Source organism: Poecilia reticulata, linkage group LG14 (genome assembly GCF_000633615.1).
Source record: "Poecilia reticulata strain Guanapo linkage group LG14, Guppy_female_1.0+MT, whole genome shotgun sequence".
Classification (NCBI taxonomy): Eukaryota; Metazoa; Chordata; class Actinopteri; order Cyprinodontiformes; family Poeciliidae; genus Poecilia; species Poecilia reticulata.
In genome coordinates, this window is record NC_024344.1 from 26,464,611 (window position 1) to 26,480,234 (window position 15,624).

The following is a 15,624-nucleotide window of genomic DNA, read 5'->3' on the forward strand; positions in this document are numbered from 1 at the left end:
GCTGATTGAACTCAGCGGGTGATTGGTTCATTTGCTGAGGGGGCGGGAGCGTTAGTTTTTAAATGTCCATCATTTGACACGGTTAAAAGGAATCTAATTTGATGAAATGTTGATCCAATGTTATTCACACAAGCTTTTAGTCAAATGTTCTACTTTTGATTCTATTAGCTGTAACTTTGTTTGATATATTATGTTTTTCTGTGAAACTCTGCAAGTTTATTTTTAAAAGGCGCTTTATAAATAAACGTGACTTACTTAACAGCAGACTGCAGCATTTAAAATCATGGAAAGTCCAGCAATGAAAAAAACAAAACTACTAAACAATGCAAAACCTGCAGTGATTCAGACTCAGGGTTCAGTCCAGATCGGTTCCGGATGAGATCAGAAAAATCCAGGCATGAGTTTACAACACAGCAAACAGGTTTTTATTGAACCGAACAGAGGAGGTGAATTCACACAGACCGGCTGATGATGGAAGTAGAAAAACAATACAGAAAAAAAATACAAGCGGCTGCAGTTCTTCCGCTGTCCGCCAGGTGGTGCTGCAGGAACACAGCAGCTGCCTTCCTGCAACCAGGTTAAAACTAACAGTTCCCAACTTCATCAAAACGTCTTCATCCTCTGACAGAACCAGTGATCGAGTCGCTGCAGGAACATCTGGGGAGCACAGCTGGATTCAATTCAACACTGAGATATAAAAAACCCTTCACAATAAAAGTCATAATACAACCACTGATACTTTCACAATAAAAGCTCGGCAAGATCTGAACGTATTCATCACAACGTAAAACAGAATAAATAAATATGAAGTTTAAGAGAATCTGTACTTATCAAAGTAAAATCAGTTTAAACTCGGTGTATTGTTGCTTTATTTATTTTACAGCTTTAAGCAGATAAACTTAGTCATGATGGATTTATCTCACATTAATAAAAACTCTGATTAACTTAAATAAAATGCAGATCTGATCTGGTTCTGTTTTTACAGGATCTTAGTTGGCTCCTTCACAATAAAAGCCTGGAGTTCTAAAGTCTACACCTGGAAGAGGAGCCAGGTGCGTCCATGAGGCTGAGCACCGGATTGATCAGTGTTTATGACATCATTTTCTGTCTGTTCTCAGAGGGCGATTCCTCTGTCATTCATCTTCTCTGGTGATTCTCAGGCCGTTGGCCCCGCCCCCCGGCCTCCCAGCATCCTTTGCGAGCGGGGACGGACCGGGTCTTGGCGCCGACCCGGGCAGTGGGCGCTTGCAGGCGGAGGGCCACGGTGGCGGGCGGAGCTTGGCGGAGACGCAGCAGGGGCTATGGCCGGCGGAGGACAGCGTCTGCTGGCTGCCGTTCAGGAAGGACGAGGCGTTTGACCCTTGCTGGCAGCGGTAGTTGTAGTACGCCTGCCATCCCTGGCGCTTGCTCTTCCAGCGGCAGTGCAGGATGCGGATGAAGGCCTGCGGGCGGAGCAGAGCGGTGAGGAAGACTGCGGGGAGGGGAGGAGCTTCCCCGGGCCTTACCTGTTTGAATTCGCGGCTGTAGCAGGGGTAGATGATGGGGTTCAGGCAGCTGTTGAAGTATCCCAACCAGAAGATGACCTTGAAGAGTGTCTCTGGAGGTCGGAGGCTGCTGTTGAACGAGCCTGAGGACGAACAGAGAAGAAGATCAGAGTTTCTAACGAGGGGACGCTCGTTAAGGAACAAAGCAATTAAACAGCAAGTAGTCTGAACTAGGAGAAAACATATTAATGTCCATTTATCAAAGTCATACTTTTACCATATTCATTTATAAAAGTCACTGTTTAAAGCTAAATATTTACCCAGCTCAGAAGTTAATTATTTAGTCTGAAGCTAAATAGTTAGCAGAAAGTGAGATGGGAGAAGATAGCGGAACAATGGAGGATATAAATGTTTTTACCTACATTTAATTAGGGATGCACAGACCCACTTTTTTCACTTCTGATATTGATATTTGAGGTTTAGTATCGGTGATGYGGGTATAATACAGAAAAACAGCTGAATTCACTTAAAATGTTTCTTTAAAAAAACAGACATAAATGTCCTGAATTACACATTCATTTGATAACTGCATCAGCACAGCTCATCATAACACCAACAGCTTTAATTTGTTCAGTCAGAGCAGGTAGTAGAATAACAGCCAATAGGTTGACTGTCTTTGTCAAACATGTCAAAAACAAACTTCAACAAACCTTTCAAATGGTTCAGAAAGTGCAGGTAGAAATGCTACATATAATGCTACATATAATGCTACATATAGACGTTTAACGTCTTTAATTTTAATTTTAAAAAACTGGCCAGTCAGGAACTATTTACATCGTTCTACAAACCCTTGTGATAATGCTGTGAATAATTTAGCTATCGTGTAATTTTAACATTTAAAATGAAAAACAAAAACCAAACTGCCGAAACTTATTGGAGTCTCAGCTCTGCCTCTGAAGGAAAACTTCCTCGTCTTCCTTGGCTCGTCCTAGAGCTCGCGCTGATGATCCTCTGATGAGCCACTGAGTGTCCCTGGATCATCCTGGATTTAAGCAGAATCAGGTTCTGGATCGGCCCGGCTCCTCAGCAGGTGGATTAGCGCCGCTGCTCATGGACTTGTAAGGCCATCCTGTGCCTGAGGCTCTGATCTCTGACTATATATGAAGAGTTTCCCGGCTGAACCAGACGATGGAGCCATGTGACACCTGCCCGCTGTGCAGCAGTCCCAGGAAAACTCATCTTTCCAAGTTTGGAAATCCTCCTCCAAACCGGCAGCAGGACTTATTTTGGTTGGCGGCGAAGGAAATTTTGGGTTCCTGCCACGTCGTCCAGCGTCGTCCAGGAGCTTCTGGAGGAATTCAGCTGGTTTCAGACCAGTTAGACCGACTCTGAAGTGGTTTCTGGCTGCTGAGAAGAAAAACTCTCAATAAAACCGACGATGAGACGTCTAGGTTGCTAGGAAACCATAGAAGACGCTCCAGACGCTGCCTGATGGATGGAAAGCAGGTTTCAGTGGGACAGCTGGACTGAACGGAGGAACTGGACTCATGGTTCCACCTGGAACCTTTGTTTTCATTTGTTTCTGGTACGCCCGTATTTCTGACGCACACCCGCCAACAGCAGTGATGGAGGATGAAGCGGCTTCTCTTAATTTTAGTTTAGTTTCTAAAGATGTAGCAGCTAATGCTAATGTTAGCATCCACAGCAATGATTTCTAAAGAAGCTCCATTTGTTGTTGAGCTCATACAGCTGTTTATTCAATAATTTAGCAGCAAAAAGTTTTTATGAATTGAAAATGTTGCTCATTTTGTCGATATATGGTTTGATTAACATTTGATTATTAATTACAGAGCCTGGAATTAACGCTCTTAAAAATAAAAACGTCAAACCCCTAATGAAAATATATTTCTGAACCTGGTATCCAGATTAATTCCAAGCTACAGAAAATTAAAAGATTGAATTAGTTTGGACTTTACCTTTTAGTTAAAGTTTCAAAATATTGAAATTAATTTAAATATTTTTAGAAATATCCGATTTTTAAAATAATAATCCTAAATCACCTAACTCACTTTATTGGTTCTCATCTCAGACTAAAAGTTTAATGACTCTTTCAAGAAAACAGAATATTTATTTTAATTGTAATAATATAAACTAAGCTGAATTTAAGGAAATACAAAACATTATTAAAGGTTTCATTTGCTCCTTTGTTCCCTGTAATTCTTGGATCTGAAGGTCAGATCCTGCAGGTGTAAATGCAGCTGCTCTGCTGCAGCAGCTTTAATGCAACACTGCAGCGCTTCCTGTGAGGACGCAGTGCAGATCATGACTCAGCAGAGAGACGAGTTCCTGAGTGGACTGTCTTCATCACCGGCCTCAGCCTGTTGGACAGCCTGAAAATGGAAACTCAGCCCGAGACAAACTTCCCACATTACTGAAGAGAAAACAGCTGAGCTGGTCTGGTCTGGTGTCAGATAACCGGGCCGAGCCCACAGATTCAGCTGCAGGTCCTATGAAACTGAGTTTACTCTAGATGTTGAAGCCGCCATGCTTTAGAGTCCAGAGGAATCGGGTCGGGTTCAGAGTCAAATCAACCAAACCCTTTGAGCAACCTGTTCCCCTCCTGGCCTGTGGGGGTGCTGCACCAAGAACCATTGAAGGAAACGACATAAAAACTTCTGAAGACACTGAGAGCAAGGTCCTTCTTCACCAAACGAAAACTAAAATGGAGGCGTCAGATTTTAGCGGTTGGAGAATTTCTCTTTACTCTTTGACTTTAGTCAATGGCTTATGGTTTTTAGACCATGAGCCATTTCTCCTGCTAGCGCCAGGCTAGCATATTAGCTTTGGATGTATTTACCCAGAATGCCCTGCATTGTAGTCCACTTCCTGCTTTTGGAGCAGTCTCCGCTCTGCTTGGTGTTCACATTCAAACCGAAACAGAGTTCACTTCAACCGAACACAGACCAAGGTTTGGAAGACCAGAGGTCAGAGGTCGATTAGCATTCACACCTCATCAACCAAACCAGACTTTATAGGCAAAGGGGTTGGAGTGGGATTAAAGCGGACAAAACAGGGCTGGTGGAAAAATTTCAGTTTGGGTTCAGTTCATTTAAAGACTTAAAACTTTGGTAATCAGTTTGTTGAAATGAAAAAGAGAACAGATGATTAGAATAATCTGTTGCTGCTGGTTTGAGTTAATTAAATCGTCCTCTGTACTCAGCTGATCCATGTGGCAGCACAGATATGACTGTTTACAAACTGCTTCCTGTCTGCTGTGATTGGCTGGATCTGGAGTGATAAACTTTCATGATGTGGGAAACAAACTTCCTGGTGAGGAAACTGGACCCGTTTCAGCATTTTTTCTGTGAAAGTTGGTGAGCTGCAGCTGAAACTATTCCAGACATTCAGCATCAGTCGCCTCCTGTCGGGGTAAAAATGGATCTGGTTTGATCCTGGAAACACGGCGAGGCCTGCTGAAAGAATCATGGGCCCACAGCTAACCACCAACAGCTAGCAGTGCAGAACCAGAGATGATGTTTGCTCAAGATTGATGGGAGGCGGCGTGTCGGACTGATTTTCAGCTGGACTTCTTGTTTCTCCTCTAATGAAGCGGCTCAGTTGTGATGTGTCGGGTTCTGACCCAGAAACAGATGTTGAAGTGATAAAATAACACCCCACCTCCGATAAGAATCTCATTAAATACGTTCTAATGTTTACTCTACTTTGACTTTTACTTCTAAAGGTTATTAAAAGCTGAAGCATTTTTTGTCAGCTAAAAATGATCTGAAGCAGAAATGGTAGAGAAATAAAAGATCTTTGATGGATGATCTGTTGAAGAAACTTCAGCCTTTTTTAATCTAAACAACGATATTGATGAAGCGTTGCTCCATCACTGAGACGATTGGGTCAACAGAACCGGTCCAGACTGCATCAGGCTGACATCAGCTAACACCTCTGCAGACCCCACACATACTGGACACAAACTATTTGCTTTAGATGAACCAATCAGCAGCGCTGTGTGGACTTACTGATGGGCAGAACCAGGAAGAAGGGCAGCCAGCAGAGGATGAACATGCCCACCACCACGCCCAGCGTCTTGGCAGCTTTCTTCTCTCGTGAGAACTTGAGCAGCTTGACGGTGAGGGCGCCGCGGCCGGTCGAGGCTCCGCCCCCTGCGGCCTTGGCGGGAGGGCAGAGGTCGTGGATCTGCTGGTTCCGGCAGTGGATCCTGAGGGTGAGCTCGTTGGAGTCCTCGGCGCGGTCCCTCATCATGCCGGCCTCCAGGTTCCTGGTGGTGCGCTTGGCCACCACGTAGACGCGGCAGTACATGGCCAGGATGACGGCCAGCGGGATGTAGAAGGAGCCCAGCGACGAGAACAGGGCGTAGAACGGCTCCTCTGTGATCACACACACTGTGTCGTCCTGCACACACAGGCACACAGCAGAACTTCAGCCTGACCTTTCACCTCTCAACACCCTGGAGAACACCTGCTGCTGGTTTTCACACTCTGAGGACAATCATCTAAATAAACATCTGTAGCATAAGAGTATAAACATTAAACATAATTTAATGCGTTTTTCATATCTAAAATAAAATAAGTTGTTAAATAAAAAATCTGCAGAATGAGAAGGGATTTTTTACAGTTAATTGTCAAAATAATCTATTACAAAACTAACCATTAGCCCCAATGTATAATTTTGACCCTGTTTGAATTATTTGAATCCAGCAATCTAAATTAGTGCACAGCGTTCCTGTTAAACTGCATCATCAACTGACTGAGGATGAAGAGCAAATCCAGAAAATCCTCAAAGGCCCAAAATAATCTGAGCTTCAGGTCAGGATGAGGAGATGAGTCGCCTGGTTTCCTTCATCAGTCACAGAAATATCAATGAGATCATCAACTAATTATCAGCAACCCGGATTCAGAGACTCTTTCAGTTACAATAAACACAAAATATGAGATGTTACCAAACGTAAAATATCATCAGTAAAACAATTTGATCAGTTTTTACTGATATCCAGGTTTTTGAGATAAAAAACCTGATTTGATGAAGATGAAGGTGGGTGGAAAACTGAAGCTTCTGTTTCTGACCCACAGATGAATTCAGAGACGGATGAACAGATGGAGAACCGTCTGCTGATCATCCACGAACAGATTCTGGGAACTAGTTCATCTGCTGCTGAAAGAACCTGAACCGTCTGGAACTGAAATGACTCAAAACTCACCAGCACAGATAGAAATACAGATAATAACTAACACTGACAGAGCAACATTGTCAGTATTAATAACTAATACAGAGAGATAAAGAGATAATATTTAATCCTAAAGTATTATAAAGTAACATACTGAACAACCAGGATAATCAGCTCCTGATTTCTGTTTCAACTCATCAGGTTAAAACAGTGTTTAACATAAGAAATATTATTTCCTACAGTTCATTATCTTACTTAAATGTTAATATCATTTATTAATCCCATTTAAAAAGATTAATGTGTACAATATGAGGAAAATAATGAAAATGGTAAAAAAAGATATTAGATATTATAAGATATTAAAACAGATATATCAGTGAAGTTTTCATGTTTATATTTTTATTAATGTTTTTCTGTTTCTGTTAAATGATAATCTTGCTCTTTAACTTGTTTTTGATCATATTGTTTCATCCTTTACTGTTTGTGTTTCCAGGTTGAAAATATTGCAAGATATTTATATAAACTTATTCTTGTTCGTACTGATTTGACCTGATTCTTCTGGCTGGTTGCAATATTCATGTTTCAGAGCGACACAGCCTGAATCCAGACATAATCTGAGGAGATATTAGGGTGATGGTACAGAGCCTCCTGCCTTCACCACAGAGTAACCATGACAACCAGAGAAACAATGAAAAGCAGCTCAGAATTTATAAATAAAGACTTTCCCATTAATCATTTTAAACAAGCCATTTTTATAAAATACATAAATAAAAAGTGATTTTATTTTTTTTATGAGATCCTGTGTTTATTATTTTATCAGCTTCCGAGGCTCCAGGTGTATGAATATTTATGGGCTCATCTGTTTTTCCCTGTGCATAAATGAAAATCCATAAGTTGAGTTGGAACCCTGAACACATCTAAAGGATAAACTCTGTAAATGTGGTGATGAATTGAGGTGATCAATTCATCACCTGGCCTCTGGTCATAATTCAGTTTTTATTCTGAATTATGTCTGAACGAGGCAGAAATGAAAACAGCTGATCCCGTCTGAGGAGGAAAAAGCAGCTAAATGACTTGAGTCTTCAGCTGTGGAGAAAATCTCAGTTCAGTCTAATATTTAACTCAGTTTCCAGAGAATGAATTAACTCTTTGTTTTTCAGACGCTGTTTGCTAAAATGAGATGAAAACATGATGAGCCAATGTGACTGTGTGACCACCCAGAGTGACGTGTGCGTTGGATTATTTCAGCTCATCTCTCTGTGGAAACAAAGTTTCCCTGAACGCCTTGACGCTCCAAGTCTTAGAGGTCCGAACTGACCGAACTGAGCAACACACTCACAGCAAATATTAACATAAACATTAAAACACCATTCGTTATCTGGAAGTCTATATTATAAACTCCACCTGTGAATAAATCTATTAATCACTTTTTGAATCCAGTTATTAAATAATCGCAGTACTGAAGTTCAGGTCTGAGCTTCTTCTTGTTCTGAGGATTTTTTTAGCTCTAAATATGGGGGTACATTTGTCTCAAAAGTATTTAATCAAACAAGAACTAATCTCAATTTAAAAAAAGTAAGTTGTGTGCAGAATGTGATAATAGTTTAAATTGGCTGCAGCATTAATATCATATACATACAGATCTGTTTACATCTGTGATGTAAACAGATCTGTATGTTTACATCACACGGCGGAAATAAACTAAGATGAATTCAGTAAATAGTTTCCTCTGGTTTCTGAAACTGTACCTGGAGCCCAGAAGCRTTTAATAAATATCAGAAGTTGTTCTTATTCTGTTCCAGTCAGACGGTTCTGATCTGGTCCAAACAGGCCTGGTGTTACCTGTGATGGCGGCTGCTTCCAGCCAAGCAGCGGCCCGATGGAGATAACCAGCGCCAGGATCCAGACTCCCAGCATGGCCATTAGCGCGCGCCTCCTGGTGACCACCATGGGGTACTGCAGTGGGTAGCGCACGCCCACGTAGCGGTCGATGGAGATGACGCAGAGCGACATGATGGAGGCCGTGCAGCACAGCACGTCCACCGCCGCCCAGATATCACAGAAGATCCGACCAAACACCCAGTAGCCCAGAACCTGCAGGAACCAGGAGGAACGTCAGAGACGGGCCCACCGCACCGTTCAGATTCACAGACACACACACACAACGCTTCAGGGACGTTCTGCTGGTTTTAAACCAGTCCCACTGGTTCTGTGATCAGTCAGTATCTGAACTGGAGCAAAAATCTTTATAGAATCCGTAAAACCTGAACAGAAAAAACATTCAGTTCAGCCTACATGGTGTGTGTGTGTGTGTGTGTGTGTGTGTGTGTGTGTGTGTGTGTGTGTGTGTGTGTGTGTGTGTGTGTGTGTGTGTGTGTGTTATGGCTGTGTGTGTCTTAGAGCTTAATTTTATTATCTTTGTTTAATAAAATGTCTCGTATTAAATGTCCATTTTGTGTGAATTTAAAACAATAAAGTTTCTACTGTACGGGTCTGTCAACATTAACATATTATCCTGGACGATAAATCGTCCCAAATTATCATAATAAACGATATTATTGTTGTTTTGAGACCATTTTCAAATTACATAAAAGGTAAGATCAAAGATCAATAAACTATAAAATATAATAAACATTTAACACTGAGAAATCTGGAAGACATTTTAATATCCAAAATAAATAAACTAAACAACAGAAACAACAAATAAAATGAATTATTAAGTCTCTGTAAACAAACTTGTCCTTCAAAAAAAGAGAGCTCTAGTTGAGACCAAAACACCAGTGAAAACTTTTATTATCCGGTTTTTGGTAGAAAGAGAAACAATAAATCAAGGAAATGGAAACTATTGAGTTAATTTTAATTTAACATGTTATTTATTGATTTACTGCTTTTTGCAACAGGTTTATTATTGTATGTTAAATGATGTAAAATTATTTTTTAACATTTCATGTTTTCTACCTTTTAGTTCTGGATTTAGCTCCACTAACGTTGTGACCATTTTTCCTGTCCCCCGCAGCATGATGCTGCCACCACCGAAACAAACCAATCCTTGGTTCTTAAACTGAACAAACTTGAGCTTTTGGCCAGCCATGATAACAAATGTTACTGGGAGATAAAATGTCACAGAAATTATCATAATAAATGATAATGTTGTCATATTGAGACAATTTTTAACTAATATAATCATAAAATCAGAATAATGCAAGTAGCAACCCTCAACACTGGAACTGTTTAGTTATAGTAGATCCTGTTTTTACTAATTTGCAGTTACAGAGGGGGTCAAAGGTGAGGAATAGCTGCTGATGTTTCCTCTTCAGGATGAACAGGCGGCCATGTTGGCTGGAACAGAAACATTTACTGAGTATGTTTCGGGGCTGGATTAAAAATGAACCGTCTGGCCTGAAATAGAATAGAAAGGTGTGTGTGGATGTTCAGGTTGTGTGTTTCCTGCAGCTGGTCTTCATTACGCTGATTCTTTAAAACGAGTCAACAACTGTTTCCAAACAGAGCCGTTCTGTCTGCCGTCAGCTAATGGAATAATCTGATCTGCCGCTGAAGCTAAAAGTCATGAGGAAACACAAACAGCAGATATTTCACATTTTTACACAAACTGATTAAATCACTCCAACTCAGATGTTTTCTGTTTTTTCCTCTTTTGTTTTCCTCCATCTGGGTGCAACTAATTATTATTATTAATGTTATTATTACTGCATTTACAGTAACACTTCCCCCTACTACAGCATTGTAAGTACCACCAACCATATTTTAGTATTTCTACAAACGCTATATGTTTATGTTATTGTTCTAAAAGCTGCAAAATATATAAAATTATAATTATTATTGTAATATCAAAATATGCATCATCATAACAGCAAAGCATTGCTTGGATATAATATATGGCAGGCTGACATTTGAGCTGACATTTTCTTTCAACTTTCAGACAGTGGTGAAGCGTAACCATGGCAATGCTTTGTTTTACGATGGGGAGCAGCTGATTAGAATCTCTACAGCTAAAATAATTCCTGAACTTTGACCCTGAAGAGTCTTCCAGGGCCGATCACTTCCTCTCTGGTTGGAGTCTCCAGCATCTCCAACCAGAGAGGTGCGGCTGAAGCAAAGGAGGCCGAGCAGCAGCTGATGACATCAAAAAGAACATGCTAGTGTTAGCATGTCGTTACAGTCATTAGCCTGTTAGTCAGTAACAGTCTGCAGTCAGAGGCCTGTTTAGACCCATAGCTAGACTGACTGCTACAGGAAGTCTTTCCAGCTCAGAGCATCACCATCAGCAGAGACTTAGTGAAACCAGTTATGATTAAATTTAGTTTCATTTTGGGATAAATGAAGGATTTTTATTGATCTGTTTATGTTCTATTGCTTTATTAATTTGGAGCCATTTAAAAAGAAAAAACATGCATGTATAAAGGAAATATACACACATACACATACAATCATCTGTGATTTCAGATGTGGTCATTTTTCTATATCTTACAGCTGAGAAATACTATTTGTTATGTGTTAAAATATAAATAAAATATACTATACCTATATGTTTATTACAATATATTTTGAATTGATTTGAATTTAAATAAGGGATTTATTCCATGTTAAAATGCATTGATATTTTAGATTTCCAGGTAGCTGCGCAGTCATAATTATTACACTTGTTACATTTGCATTTATCTCACTAATATTAGCAATATGGTACAATAAATGCTGACATTTTCTGTCTTCATTATTATTATTATTGTTATTATTATTATTTATTTATTATTATTATTATTAATGTTTTTATCTTTTCTAATATTGTTACTCAGCAACATAAAAAGGAAACCAAACTATTGAGCTTAAAGCAGAACTAAATATTGCTATTTTTTATCACTTTTACTGTAATTTTACCAATTTATTCAATATAAAAATAACTTTTCCTACTTTCTGGGTTTCGCTGGAGCTCTTCAGAGCGGAAAGTAAATAGGTATATAACCCATAATTATCATAGACTGATCGATCAGGGTTCACTGACCTCCAGGGTGGCGGACACCGGCAGCACGGTGGTGCCCAGCAGCAGGTCCGCCATGGCCAGGTTGATGATGAAGTAGTTGGTGGGGGTCCGCAGGTGTCGGTTACAGACCACCGACAAGATGACCAGGATGTTCCCCACGATGGCGAACATGATGAAGGAGGCCAGCACCATGCCCACCGGCACCGCCCGGCTCAGGTCCAGCGGTGTGGCGGAGTCCGGCGGCCCGGTCCGGTTGGAGGAGGAGTTCTGGTGGAACAGGTCCGGCAGGGAGTCGTTAGTCCGCAGACTCATGCTGGGAAGCGGTCAGATGTTTAAATGGAAATGAACGTTCACTGCGGATAACACCGGGACTTACTTTGATCCAGTGTGTGGGGGAAACTCTTTAAATGTGTGTAAGAGTCCAAACAGCTCCGGTTCCGTTAGTTTATAAAGAGTTTTTAGATGAAAACTTGTGAAAAGAGAGAAATGACCGGCTCCTGKTTCTGGTTAAATCCCGGGCTGAGCTGGGCGCTCGTGCGGAGCTCGCTCGGTTTGAGCGGGAGGCGCGCGCTGTGCAGCAGCAGGTGGAGGCTCGGGTCCATTCGGACTCCTTCGTGGGGTTTGGGGGTCTCCGGAGCGGCTGGCGGGCTCCTGCCGGCCCAGCGGAGCTCCTCCTCGGCTTGAGCTTTTGATTCAGGCGCAGGGAGAAGATCTGCGTCTCCTTTTATGGTCCAAGTGTTTAATGTGGGAAAGTTGGGAGAGATGAAGGGAAAAAAAGGCAGACACACTGAAACACACTCAGCTGCATCACTCCCTCCCAGAGGCAGAGCGGGACTCATCTGATCTGAAGATGCAGCTTCAATTTAAACCTGCAGCCATAAACTACAATGTTTTACTGGGATTTTATGTGACAGACCAAAACAAAGGGTCCACAGCTGTGACGATTGCTTTTCAATCTGAAAAGTGTGAACGGTCATGGTGGTATTGCAGGGACTGATGGATTGATCAACGATTGGGACGTTGTACCAAAACAGCAATTTGCAACCTTTACCATCCAAAGAACAATTTCTGCACATAATGCAGCTGAATAAAAAGTAAGTTAGAGCTATAAATTTTACATAACATAAAAAAAAAAGATAAATGTTTACTTAATAATATTGTGATTTGTCCCCCATTTTATCGCTATTTTTAGGCTATTAAATAAAGAAAAACATCAAACATTTCCCAAAAGAAGATGGATGCATTTTCTTCAATGGGATGTTGATATTTGTGGTCAATATTTAATTAAAAATGGCATAAAAATATATCTTAAAAGCTACAACTGGTACTTTGAGTGTAATTTATTTGTGGAAATTCATGGCAATTGTTACTTAAAAGAACAAAACTAAAAAATAAAAAAAAGAAACCCTGCCTAAAACACACTCCATGTGCAGAGAATATAACATTTTGTGAATCCTCAGCAAAGCAGCAAAACGTGTGATTGATTCTTCCTGCTGAGTGCCAGTTTATGCCAGTTTCAGGAACAAAATGTTCCAAATGTTTCACATCTTTAGTAAAAATGATTTCTTCCTTGTTTACAGTGGTTTGTATTTTATACTAACTCTATTATAAGAAATAAGGAATGGATTGTGGCAGAAACAGAAAAGAGAACCAGATTTTTTACTATAACCAACATAAATCAATGCAATCAAATATTAAACTGGTTATTAAAATAGCTTTATTCTTCTCTATCATAACTCAGGAACGCCTTCTGTTTGCTGCTCTGCTTCTCGTCCTCCTACGTTAAAATCGGCATATTTAATGTTCCAGAGTCTGTTTCTCTGCAGACACCAGGCTTCAGCCTCCAAGTGAATAATTCAGTGACTGTAATTAACTCCTCATAATGGAGAGCAGAGGAAGGTCTACCACTCATTTAACATCACTTGATGTGTCAGCTGTTACAGAAGCAGAGGATGGAGGTTTAAACGTTCCTCTGCTGGARGTGAGCCAGCAAATAAAACCTGATTTAGAGAAAAGCCTCAAACTGCAAACGATTTCCTTTAGATGCTCAGAGCTTCATAACCACAGCCGGATCCTCAGGTCCAGTTCAGTTTGGTTTAAGTTTATTTAATAATTTACACGTTGCTGCAGGTTTGGATGATTGTTTGGGTTTTAGTGCTTAAAGGTTTAGCTCCTTTTTTATTGTAATTGTGTTGGTTTCAACAGGAAAAGTCAAAGTTTCTCTTTTTACTCCAGAACTCCATCTCTTTGTGACCCAGCATAGCRGCCTAATTTAYGAGCGATCAGAGGTTTCCCATGATCTACATAAAAATATTTGGCCATTCCACAGAAAATATGAATATTTTTGGAATTAAAGGGGACCTGTTATGCTTTATTTTATACAAGTTACTATATCTCTATGGGCAAGTAAACATATTTATTACATTTTTTTGCACATCTTTCTCAGATAATCAGATTTCACTCATGAGTTCTGCCTGTTTTCAGCCCCTTTCAGAATGAGCTGCTTTACAGCTCTGTCACTTTTATGCAAATGAGCTGCTGCTAGCCACGCCCCCAACACAATGTTTGCACTTTATACAGATGAAAATGGCTGCAAACAGATGTGTAACTGTTTAAATAATGACAGTAAACATCATGAATTCAGCCGCGTTTTCTGTACGTTTAGTTGACAACAGTAGAACGCTTTTTTTTCAGTGGTAAAACCAGCGGAATAGCTTCGCTTTGGTTGCTAGGTAACKGGGCGGGGATTGGCTGGAGTTGCTAGGTAACAACACAGTGCCTGCGGATTGTGATGTAATAATCAGAGAGGTTTTCCAGACTGAAAAAACATGAACTTATTGTCAGAAAACAGATGTTTGGCGTCTTTTTAGAGCTAGCAGTTGAGCTCAGGGTTAGAATAGTTCAGGTTTCTTCTATAACTCTGGTAGAGACCCAAATTACAGAACAAAAACTTCCAAAACGGAAAGTGACTTCTGCATAGCATGTACTGTTAAAACTTAACAGATTTTCTTCTGTTAATTTATAATGTTTAAGTGATTAAAAGCTTTTATAGTGTTTTCAACCACATGTCATGATATGGTTCAAAATGCGGCCGTTTCATTACAAGATACCATTTGTTGTGTTATTTAATGTTTATTTGTTTATCTGAATTTATTTTTTCTACAAATGCCTAAAATTCAAAACTAATCTCAGTTCAAAATTGGTCCAAACCAGTTCAGTCCAGTTCTGGTTGTTTGACCTGAACCACAGCAAAAAATACGATTTCCTTTCCTGTTTGCTGAATGAATGCATGAATTAACCCTCACACCCCCATCATAGAGGTTGAAGTAATAATTTGGTCTAAAGTTAATGTAATTTCTAAAAGACCAGCTTGATTCAACATAATTGGCTCCAAATAATTGGATGAATTAGATTTGTACTTGACCTTTCACCCATTTTCTAGAAGAGTTAAAACCGTTCATTGAGTGATTCTGGTTACTGATGTAAAGCTGGCTTTACCAACAAGCTTTAAAATTCATGCACATTTTATTGAATTTTGCTCAAACAGCTTCAGGCAAGGTTGTGTTAATTAAATGCAGTCAGGTAATAGTGAACAGTTGTTTTAATTATCAGCATGCAGGACAGTTATTTCCTTTTCTAATTAATGTCTCCCACTTGTAGCCAAACAGATAATCTTCTGAATAACATATTCAGACTTGAGGCAATTTATTATTCAGCCGTGAAAGTTTTAAAACAATATCCCTAAAACTTCATGAAATTATGTCACAAAGACACCTGAAGAAACTAGATTTAATACAATTAAATATGTAAGATATGAACTTAAATATTCAGATTTACGTCCATTCATCATAGACATGACGTGTTAATTTGGGACATTTATGGATTAATTTGAACCGTATTAACTAGGTGAACAAGTTGGGATATAGATATAGTTTCTATTGACCATA

At 40.0% G+C, this 15,624-nt stretch overlaps 1 protein-coding gene across 3 annotated transcripts; it reads right to left on the minus strand.

The window, feature by feature from the left end:
* Positions 1-402: 402 nt before the first annotated feature.
* Positions 403-12,673, minus strand: LOC103476339 (alpha-1A adrenergic receptor-like). Of its 3 annotated transcripts, XM_008428617.2 has the most exons (6): positions 12,054-12,661; positions 11,699-11,944; positions 8,521-8,772; positions 5,513-5,906; positions 1,506-1,627; positions 403-1,442 (listed from the first exon to the last, which is right to left on the minus strand). In XM_008428617.2, exons 2-6 carry the CDS (start codon positions 11,867-11,869, stop codon positions 1,134-1,136), a joined length of 1,248 nt encoding a protein of 415 aa, XP_008426839.1. In that variant the 5' UTR covers positions 11,870-11,944; positions 12,054-12,661; the 3' UTR covers positions 403-1,133. The 3 variants fall into 3 exon arrangements, with proteins under 3 accessions (XP_008426839.1, XP_008426837.1, XP_017163934.1); XM_008428615.2 differs by having other exon boundaries at positions 11,699-12,664; XM_017308445.1 differs by having other exon boundaries at positions 403-1,627; positions 11,699-12,673.
* Between the last annotated feature and the right edge of the window lie 2,951 nt (positions 12,674-15,624).

Bases quoted from the DNA above. Each gene is read 5' to 3' on its own strand.
- LOC103476339 (XM_017308445.1), bottom strand. From the start codon at position 11,989: ATGAGTCTGCGGACTAACGACTCCCTGCCGGACCTGTTCCACCAGAAC. The intron at 8,773-11,698 runs GTCAGTGAACCC...TGGTTCCTGCAG, and splicing joins CGGTGTCCGCCACCCTGGAG to GTTCTGGGCTACTGGGTGTT. The intron at 1,628-5,512 runs GTAAGTCCACAC...GTTCGTCCTCAG, and splicing joins CTTCCTGGTTCTGCCCATCA to GCTCGTTCAACAGCAGCCTC.